The 11,439-nt window shown below is 36.6% G+C and overlaps 1 protein-coding gene across 3 annotated transcripts in view; it reads right to left on the reverse strand.

Moving 5' to 3' along the window:
• Nucleotides 1-10,492, reverse strand: part of LOC109049433 (E3 ubiquitin-protein ligase HECW1-like) — a 35,265-nt gene extending 24,773 nt beyond the window's left edge. For all 3 annotated transcript variants that reach the window (XM_042712004.1, XM_042711998.1, XM_042711992.1), the window contains exons 1-3: nt 10,301-10,492; nt 1,633-1,963; nt 13-120 (exon numbers count right to left, since the gene is read on the reverse strand). In XM_042712004.1, coding sequence (XP_042567938.1) covers nt 13-120; nt 1,633-1,963; nt 10,301-10,345 — 484 coding nt within the window. In that variant the 5' untranslated portion in view covers nt 10,346-10,492. The remainder of the gene's footprint in view (nt 1-12; nt 121-1,632; nt 1,964-10,300) is intronic.
• Nucleotides 10,493-11,439: the final 947 nt, after the last annotated feature.

An 11,439-nucleotide genomic window follows, 5' to 3' on the forward strand; every position in this document is an offset into this window, starting at 1 on the left:
AAGTGCACATACGTTCTACGAAGTAGGAGCTGGCCTCGATCTTCCAGATGATCTGACCTTTGTGGGAGCCGTTCACACCTCGGTTTTTGTAGTCCAGAAAGTTCTCTGACAGAACCTCATCTAAAAGAACGAGAAGAGAAAAGACTCTTATCTTATTCTTTATGGCGTACAGATAATCACATCTTTGATTATTCATTCATGATAGTTTTAAAAGTAAGCTTTTTGTAACTGTAAAAGACAAAAAGCATCTGAGAACATTTAGAACACCAGACACAAGTGATCTATCTATAGTACACTGCTACTATTGTATCCACAGAGCTGTCTACAGTGGAAGTGTGTTGCCTTTAGTTGATGGACATCCTGCTACTATTTTTGCGGTTTTGAAGAGCTTCTCTAAACACTTTATTGTCTCCCTGTCAATCTGAAATACAATGATATTATATATCATGCAAATATGATTTTTATGTTTAATAAAAAATATGTTTTTTTTTTACACTGAATTTCATTAATTATAAATAATTTACACTGCCAGTCAAAACAATGATTTTCTAAAAATGTTTTTGAAAAAAAAAAGCCTCTTTCGCTCATCTTATGCCTTTATTTGATCAAAATACATTGTGAAGATGTTGTGAAATATTATTACAATTTAAAATCTCCATTTTCTATTGTAATATATTGTCAAATGTAATTTATTCCTGTGATGCAAAAGTTAATTTTCAGCTTCATTACGCCAGCCTTCAGTGTCACATGCACCTTCAGAAATCAGAAACATCAAATTCAGTCTGTCTGGAAAGTTATAATTAGGAAATTGCATGATGAAAGCTGCAATTATGTGGAAATAAAGTCACATTATGTGCAATGATGTAGCATTTCTAAGACACATAGTAGCAAATTCTGAGAAACAGAGTTGCGATTATGAGAAATAATGTGGCAATTCTAAGGTATGACGTTTCAATGAACTTTTTAAATTGAATGAGGTAGAAACGGGCTTAAAAATCTTGTGATGTTTCTGGCCTTTTAAATTCTATTATTTTTGTTTCTAATCATATGTACAGTAGAAAATCCTCTATGTACTTGTGCTCTAAAAACCAAGAAACCAAATGCACTATTCTGAAGAATCTATAATGTAATATCAAGAACTTATAATCAACATAAACCACTGTTAAAAAATGAGGGGTCAGTAAGTGAAAATTTTATACTTTTAATAATCAATCAATTTATCAAACGTGACAGTAAAGGCATTTATAATGTTGCAAAAGATTTGTACTTTTTGTACTTTGATTTATCAAAAAGTTCTGAAAAAAGTACCAGTTTCCAAAAAAAATAATAACCAGCATAACTGTTTTCAACATTGATAATAATTAAATCTGCATATTAGAATGATTTCTGAAGGATCGTGGGACACTGAAGACTGGAGTAATGATGCTGAAAATTCAGCCTTACATCACAAGAATAAATTACCATTTTACAATACAATCAAGTAGAAATAGTGTTTCTCAATATTACTGTTTTTACTGTATTTTTGATCAAATAAATGCAGCCTTGGTAAGAGACTTCTTTCAAAAACATTAAAAAAAATGCACCTACCCCAAACTCATGAACCACAAAACAACCAAACACAGCCACGCTCACCAATGAGGTACATGCCAATCCAGTCACCCGCATCGACTTCCTCCTTGATGTCCCAGCTGAGGGTGATGTCCTGCGTCTGACCGATGGTGTAGCTGGAGGTGCTGACGGTGAGGGTGGAGCGGCAGTGGGAGGTCACAAGGTCGGTGTCGCTGGTGGAGCGCAGCACAGCCACAGCCAGCTCCCCAGGTCCGCCGTTCTGGAAGTCCACATTGGGGAACTGCTCAGGGTTGAAACTGTGTCGAATCGGGTCCTTACATCGCCGCCTGCCCTGAGATGCACGAGATGGAGAGGCCATAGCTGCAAGCCCGAGAAACCTGTTCTGATACAAGTTCTGAGAAAAAAAAAAATCAAGAGGGAAGAGTAAAACAAGAGTAAAACATGATGAATCCCTCTATTACTATAAGCAAATCCAACCACGCAAGACATCAAAAGAACAATCATGTCCTGGGGGGTTCAGATGCTGCAGTAAATGCAGACTTTTCATGGTCAGATGGTCAGAACTGCTGGGAGCAAGGCAGGTCAGTACATGTTTGAGGAGAGAAAACAATGCCTGAGACGCTCGGGGGTTGTTTTATAGTGCAAGAAGTGACATCTACATTTTAAAATATAATTTATTCCTGTGATTTCAAATCTGAAATTTCAGCATCATTACTCCAGTCTTCAGTGTCACATGAACCTTCAGAAATCATTCTAATATGCTGATCAGCAGGTCAGAAACATTTATCATTATTAATGCTGAAAACAGACATGCTGCTTAATAAAGAACAGCATTCATTTGAAATAGAAATCAAATAATGAAATCAAATAATAACACAAATGATTTACAGACAATTGTTGTCATGACTTTCTCTCCCTCTGTCTCTGCTCACACTCACATGCATTTTCTAAAGACAGCATTTCCTGTATGTCACTACTCTGAGGCAGTCAAGCAGCAAAAAGCAGATGTTGCAAGACGCTTGCAGATGCATGTTTAGGGTAAACCACATGCCAAGGCATACGCGTCTCTGTGGGATGCCAAAATCTATGTAGAAATCAAACTGGGTCTTGTGGTTTTCAGTGCAGTCAAGCCATCTGAGGTGTATATGACTTTCTATATTATATAAAAATATCCTGACTCTCCCCAGCTTTATAATGGCAGTGAAAGGTGGTTGAGATTTTTAAGCTAAATAAAGTGCGTCCATCCATCATAAAAAGTGCCCCACACAGCTCCGGGGGGTTAATAATGGCCTTCTGAAGCAAAGTCATGTGTCTGTGTAAGAAAAATATCCATATTTAAAACTGTTCATGTGAGAGTGGTGTTCCAGTGGATGACGCAGGACAGAATTGAAAATAGAATTTTATTAGAATTTAAAATAACCGTTTTCTGGTTAAAATATCTTATTTGCGATTTCAAATCATGCCAGCTTCCATTGAAAATGGATGAAAAATGACAAAAGATATAAAGTTTAAAATAAAATCTATCTTTGGCAAAAAAAATTTTTTTACTTGTGGTGAGTAAATACTGTATACCCAAGTAATTCGATAACTATTTAAATGCAACATAATATTTGATGTGTCAGGTTTCTTGGGTCTTTTAATGACTTTCCACAAAAATATGCCTCTAAAACAAAAATATCAAGAACAAAATCAACAAGAACAAAAGTGCAGATGGCGTCTTTTTGAGTGACACAATGACCTGTGGTGTTTGTTGCACAATAGGACAAGCAACTAAAATGTATCAGTTATTTGGTGTGAAGTTGCTGAATCAATCTGAATCACTTCATCGCTTCCTCCTTCTCACTATCCCAATTTGCATGAAGCCTCCAGTGAAACAAAACTCACACAACATGGACTTGAAGCCCTTGTTAAACCACAAAAGATGTACTGTAGACAAGACTAAACCCAGCATTCAGAAAAGTCCACACAATGGACACGCAGCAAATCCAATTTCACACACAATCATCAGCAGTTTCTGCTTCCTCGATTCGACTAGGCAATCTGGCAAACTTACAGGACAGATAGTGCTGAAAAGAGGCTAGAGTTCAGACCAGGAAACTGAATGAGTGAAAAACGAGACCTCAGACTGCACCAAAGCAATACATTTCAGTAAAATATAACCTATGTGTTCCAATACACTGAGCTTGTCCAGGTGCCACGAGTTCAAATCTGGCATTTGCTCTTTCTGTTCCTGTGCGTGCCATCATTTACTCTTTACTGACAATAAAATCCTTAAGGGCCAAAAATAACCATCTGTCTACTTTTATGGAAGATTTGAATAGCAAAATTGACAGCATTTGTGGCATATTGCTGAATATATAAATAAATTATAGTAATACTATTCAAAAGTTTGTGGTGAACAAGTAATTTTTAAATAAGCAAAAACATTTTTTTTTTTGCAAGAACACATTACATTGATCAAAAGTGACAGTAAAGACATTTCTAATGTTACAAAAGATTTCAATAAATTTAAATAAATGCTGTTCTTTTGAACTTTCTAGTCATCAAAAAAAATATCAGACTCTACAGTTAATAAGAAATGTTTCTTGAGCAGCAAATCAGCATATTAGAATGATTTCTGAAGAATCATTTGACACTGAAGACTGAAGTAATGATGCTGAAAATTCAGCTTTGCATCACAGATGCACAAGATCATTATTTTGTGTATTTGGTGTAACAGAATATGCTGACATGCTTTAATTTTCAAAAAACACATTATTTTTCAAATACTGTACATACATTATTGTAGGTCCTCTATGCCAACCCCCCATCCAACCCCCCGCCCCCCCAAATGCTTCGTTTTTTTCTACAAAGTCCCTCCTTCTGACAAGCGTAGTCTGCTCTGATTGGCCAACTGACCCAGTGCATTGTGATTGGCCGAACACCGCAACCACTTGTCGGAAATGTAACCATAATCACAAACATAATGTCCTTAGATTTACCATCAGTTCAAGCCGAAAGGGGAACAGAGTTGCGTGACAGACACACTGATGAAGCTTGTATGTGTTTGCAGTCCACAAGCCACAGATGGTTTAGACAGCTGACTCCACTGTGTGACCCTGTCTCTCACTCTCACCACACATGCACACACAATGCATAAAACTCCGCATTTGAACAGTCATTAGCAAATACTTAAACTAATAACAAAACATACAGGTGCATCTCAATAAATTAGAATGTTGTGGAAAAGTTCATTTATTTCAGTAATCCAACAGTAATTGTGAAACTTGTGTATTAAATAAATTTTCACAATTTGAGTTGAATTACTGAAATAAATGAACTTTTCCACGACATTCTAATTTAGTCTGTCGGTCGCTGAACATTCCTATCGTAAAACAGTTTTCTAATACAGTACTACTTACATCTTTCCATGAACTCTCGTTGTGTTGTGACGGTTACAGTAAGACCCGACTTCTTTGATTTGATTGGATCTCGATCATTCTGACATTGACAAGCGCTGATGGACCACAGAGGCAGACCAGCCTAAAAGTTTAACTTTAAAACTTTTTGTCATCCTAACCAAAAACAGCTTTACTCAGTCTTATACTGTCTATCAGCTATGACTATTTTAGTCTTTCGAAGGACAGAATAGGTGGAAAAACAGATATAAAAATTAGACATAAACAACATAAAATGCAGGCCAAGAGCAAGGCCCTCTAGAGGCGCGAGGCCCTGTGCGGTCACACACTTGGCACAGCCCTTGCGACGGTACTGACCCTTTTAATGCATGACAAAACATTTAAAATCGTCCCAGGAGAATTATTTTTAAAAATGTCCATTAATGTATTCTCTGAATAAAAAAGGTTGCCTAGTATTATTTAAAATTGGACATTCAATAAAATATGTTTTATACTCAAAAGATTTTTACACCTTCACAGACTGTTTTCTCTTCCCCTTTCAACAGATAAGAATGAGTGAGTCTTGTATGACCAATTCGACACCTCGTATACACAACCTGATCATATCGATTTTCAAAATTATAACAGTTTATACCTTGATTATATAGTGGGTTTACCTCATACAGTTTATCATGTATACATTCATTCGACTCCATTTGCCATTTATTATTAATGTACTGAGTCAATAAGGGTTTCAAATCAGTTGCTGGTATTTTGCATTCTGTCACATTGAACCGGAGTGCTTCTTTTGCTGTTTTATCAGTCTGTTCATTGCCAGCAAATCCCATGTGTCCCGATATCCAACAAAAAACAATATTAAAATCTTGGTTCTTTAAAAGATCCACTTTTTCTACTATACCGATTATTATAGGATGATCCATTTTTAAAGTCTCAAGTGCTTGCAAACAAGATTTAGAATCTGTGCAAATTAAAAAATGACGATGATGCTCCTTTTCTATTTGCTCCAGGGCTAAAAGCAATGCAAAAGCTTCAGCTGTAAAGATTGAACTTTGTCCAGGTATGCACTTGCCAAAACGTTTTGATTCAATCACTACTGCTGCAGACACATGACTGTTCGACTTTGATCCATTTGAATACACTGGGACATGAGATGGTAAGCTGTGCCTTTTATCCAGAAATTCCTGTTGGTAGACAACTGGATGACTACTTGTTTTTTTATACTGGGCCAAGTTCATCATAATTGTTTTTTTCCTTGGTGAGCATAAGTGACTTCTTTCAAAAACAATTTCAACTGGATAAACACATTGCATCCCACCAAATGTTCTTTTTAGCAACGTCATATGACTTTAAGAAGTCTTAGCGACACCAAATTTTTTAACAGTAATGTAAATTTTAAAACTTCAATGCCATGACAAAAAGCCTAAAAGTCTAAAGTGACCGTGAATTGTCCCTAAGTACAATGTAAAAAAATGAAGTTACAAATAAAACAGGTTACTGGAGTCTTATTGAAGTTTTACAATCAAATATTTAATTCAGTGTGTTACTCGTCGTTTCCTTGTAATTATTTACTAGCAAATTCTGAGTGAAAACATTCTTAAAGTAATTTTTTTTCAATTGCACTTTAATTATTGTTCTTCATTTTTTAACCTTGATTTGCTGAGTGTTGACTGGCCAAAGAGTTATCACTCAGCAAATGTTTACTGGCCAAAGATAATCTGGAATTGCATCACATTGAACTGAAATGCATACATAAGACACGAACAATGATGTAAATTCGGTCAGGGCTTTATCTGCCGCAATTGCCTGGCCAGTGCAGGAAGGTCACCGCAGGGCAGAGAGCCGCACAGGTGCGGACACACATGACCCTCGTAAAGGTTAATGAGAGGGCATATAACAATTTTTTAAATGAGCTCACTGCTGTACTCCATTCTGTTGAAAGAAAATAGTTGGAATGCAAATTCTGACTCTGATTTAATCGTTGTGACACACCGAAACAAACTGAATGTTCCACTGGGCTTGTTTGTGTTTACAAGATGAAAGGAAGCTTTAACAATGCACCTTGCAAGCACACTGACACAGATAAATTAATTATAATCATTAAGGCCCTGGGGACAGACTCCATTAAATACCACTGTGTGTCTGCGTCTCGCACAGGATGAGATGCATTAGCTCAAGCAGCGTCAGGCTCCTGGTGCCAAAATGAAACCTGAGAATCTTAATGCACTTACATAACAGAGCACGCAGGCCTATGGGAGCAGGATATTTCTCTCCAGAATACAGAGATCAAGCCACAATTCTGTTGGAAAGAAGATCTGAAGTATGTAATCTCCTCTATGACGTAGAACAGACTCTAGCATGGCACAGAACATGGCAGTAAACATGCTAACATCTTGCATTTATATTTAATGGCATTAACTACTATGCTTCTATTTTCGAACCTCACAGTTTGTTTACCATGAGAGACCTGGCATTGATTGTATATTAATATTGCTCATTTTGTGACAAATTGCTTATGTTCTTCTACTGTACAAAATAATCTGCTAAATCCATAAATGTAAATGCAGTTTTGCAAATTATAACAGGATGTCACTTGCATTGTTTACTGCATTGTAATATTGTATTGTACATTGCTGGTTTTGTTCTCCTAAGTCATGTGTTTGTTAAATGCATAAATGTAAATGCAATTATTCAAATCTGCATGCATGCATAAAAACTGGATTTTATATTACATTTTAGAATATATGTAATTATATTTAGATTGCATTTTATTTAGATTTTAGATTATAACCATATGCCACTAACTGTTTTAAAAACGCAGTGCTTTGTGAAATACATCAACTTTGCACTGTGGATCGCCAAATCAGCTTTCACCATGGACGAAGCAGAGTCCAGCCCGGGGTCACATGTGGTTGCTGCATGCACAAGGTACGCTCCTTCGTAGAATCCGCCTGCCGCACTGTTCTCAAGCTGCCCGCCTCTGCTCACTCAAGCCAGCTGCGGTTCACCCTAGACCGTGGTTCACTCTAGACCGCGGCTCACTCTAGACCGTGGTTCACTCTAGACCGTGGTTCACTCTAGACCGCGGCTCACTCTAGGCTTCCGGCCTCTGCTCACTCAAGCCAGCTGCGGTTCACTCTAGACCGTGGTTCACTCTAGACCGTGGTTCACTCTAGACCGTGGTTCACTCTAGACCGTGGTTCACTCTAGGCTTCCGGCCACTGCTCACTCAAGGCCGCGGTGTGTGATGCTGTTTCGTTGAGAAAGCAAAACTACCTTGTTTTTGCCTTCCAAAAGTAGACACTACTAGAAATCAAGTTTATATCACGTTTATAATGGGTTTTATGTTTTTGTCTCGTCGCTCCGGCCGGACAAGTTATCACAATATGTTAAGAGGCGTAACATTTCCGTCTCACGCTTGAGGCATTCAGCCAATCACAACACGCTGGATAGCTGGCCAATCACAGCACACCTTTTCAGAGCGATGAGCCTTGTAAAAATCGACGCGTTTCAGAATGCGGGGCATAGAAGAGAAACAGTAATGTACCGTATTTGGAAAATAATGTGTTTTTTTTTTACCTTAAACTGCATAAACACATTGCATTCCACCAAATACACAAAATAATGTTCTTTTTAGCAGCATCATATGACCCCTTTAATCTATAAGACATAGTAATGGAAATATTGTATTATGAAATTACATAATCATAACATCAGATATGAGCAGACGTGCTCTGGGAACGCATTTACAGTAAAATAAAAACTTATTCAGAAGTCAGTTCACTCAATAATCATCATGTGAAGGTTGTTCAACAGGAAGCACTTCTGTCTGTAAAGGGACAAGGCCTTTTTTTTCTTCTGAAGCTTTTCTGTCTATTGATCCTGATTTTATAGCAAATCAATAGACTGCTGGTCTCAAGTGAATCAATACAAATCTGCCTCATCTCTGCTCCTTGCCTAAATGATTCCTGCTCTTAACGACCCCTGACTCCTGAGTAATGAACACATGTCCCTAACTAAACACGGACAACCAGCTTATCATCCGTCCCAGACATCAGCTTCTACATATTATTGTTATTCACTTATTTATATTGAATTTCATATGGCAACATGGTTCTACTGAGTTTCATTTGTTATTTTCTAATGTAAATATTTTCATCAGATTTTTAAGTGACCATATTACAATCAAGCCATGAACAGTTACATAATCTAAAATGATTATCGATCTATAACTGTCTGAGCTCATCTCAACTTAATTTGCATCCACTTAGGATGGAGTTTAGGTGTAGACATTTTAGTATGAGGTGTAATGTATGCGTAAATTGTAAAGTTTAAGATGCTGTTTGGGTAGTTTGTGATTTATTTTATAAGCCTCAGAAAGTTTTACTTTTTTTATTACAGAAAGTTTGACTTTTATTATTTATTATAAAAAAAGTTGATAATTCTCTGATTAATAATTCTCAAAAGGTCTAGTAATAATTTGAAAGTAATTTTTTTACCCATTTTAATTCCCAATTTTAGTGTCCCTGCTACGGTCAGCTTTTCAAATAGCCTATTTAAAAAATTAAAAAGTAAAAAGCTTTTTTGATGTTTTTTTTTTTTTAAATTGAGATATTTTAAATTAAGTAATAATACTAAATAATGCTAAATAAGTCCAAGTTGTTGCTACAATTAATGTGCCATCTATTCGGAAGACCTATATATATATATATATATATATATATATATATATATATATATATATATATATATATATATATATATATACACACACACACACACATATACATATATATACACACAATATATATATATATATATATATATATACTATATATATTATATATATATATATATATATATATATATATATATATATATATATATACACACACATACATATATATAATGTATTCTTGTGTGTGAGTATGAGTATGTATACACACACACACACACACACATATCACACAACATACACATGTAAAGAATACATACTCTATATGGCTTTAGGTGTACTGTTGCTGTATCGAGATTAGAGTTAAGGAATGAGGATGAGGATTCTCATCTGGGCCAAATACACACGCACGTGAACGCAAATGTACGCGCGCGCACCACACAAAGACGCGCGAGGCCGCGACTGATGCTGAACATTATATGAATAACACTAGGCAAAAAAACAAAAACAAAGCAGCTTTTAATACAGCAGTGTTTCGCAGCGCGCTACACTGCTGAAGCCTGGTGACTGTTGCCGTACTGTCATCCTCTGCCTCTCCCTGCAGACATCGCAAATCACGCCTGGCTAGCGGTACATTAGAGTAACACACACACACACTCACCTGGGTCAGTATCACCTGCCGGTGAATCATCACCTTGTCATTCATATGGCCATTATCCGTCCCATATTTACCCGCAAAACAGCCGCCCTTTCCTCACATTTGCCCTGTTTGCTAAGCTACCGCAGGAGATGCTACATCCTCCTTCCTGGGTACCAGGAGCTTGTAACCAATGGAAACGCTCCGTCAGATTGTTTTCTGTTTTTATTTATTTATTTATTTATTTCCTCCAGTTATGACCGGGTTTACGTCATCCACCCCTCCCGCGCACGTAAGCACATTATCTGGACGCTGACTGGATGTCTGGATAGCGACTGGCTGCTGATTGGTCGTCCCTATGGAGACTGGATATGATTGGATGAATGGACTGTTAGGCTTTCAGGACGCAGTTAATGAACAAGTGCTTCTGGGAATCTGTGTTTTCACGACAGAAAATGTTTTTTATGCAGTTAACAACTCGTAAAATCCAAAAAATGAAAAGATATGTATATGAATTTAGAAGAGATTGTAATATGAATTTAGAACGAGATTATAAATTAATTTAGTTTATAAATAAGCACAAATATGCATGTGTATGTTTAGCTGATAAAGGAGGCATAAGGTCCTGATTTGAGACTTTAATGAAACTGATGGGACGATTGGAGTATTTGAGAGTATGGGAGTAGGTGCACTGCATCCCAAATCTCGTACTAATGCACTATTCTATGACGTTTTGTAGTATAAATAGTGCGAGTAGTGTGTTTACACTAAAAATTCCACTTTAATGTAAATGCACTTTAAATACCCGGATGATGCACTAAAATAACCGAAAAACGAAGTGTGGAATATTGGACACTTCGTGCGCATATGCAACATTGTAATTCTCTTGTTATGTATGTTCATATCCAAAAAAAAAAAAAAAAATGTTGGACAGTTCATGCACTCAGCTTTAATTACATAGTGAAAGGGAAGGGGCTATCAGACTCTGATTATGAATGACAAAATAACTTTATATAATTCAGATGCTGCGTCCCAATGTGCCTACTTATACTATACTCTTAAAGTATGTACTTTTTTGGTGAAGAAAAAATACACACTTTTGAGTGTGTAGTAGAAAAGTAGGCAAGCTTTGGGACATACTATAACGTCATAAAGTTACGTCG

The sequence above is a fragment of the Cyprinus carpio genome, chromosome A2 (genome assembly GCF_018340385.1).
Source record: "Cyprinus carpio isolate SPL01 chromosome A2, ASM1834038v1, whole genome shotgun sequence".
Classification (NCBI taxonomy): domain Eukaryota; kingdom Metazoa; phylum Chordata; class Actinopteri; order Cypriniformes; family Cyprinidae; genus Cyprinus; species Cyprinus carpio.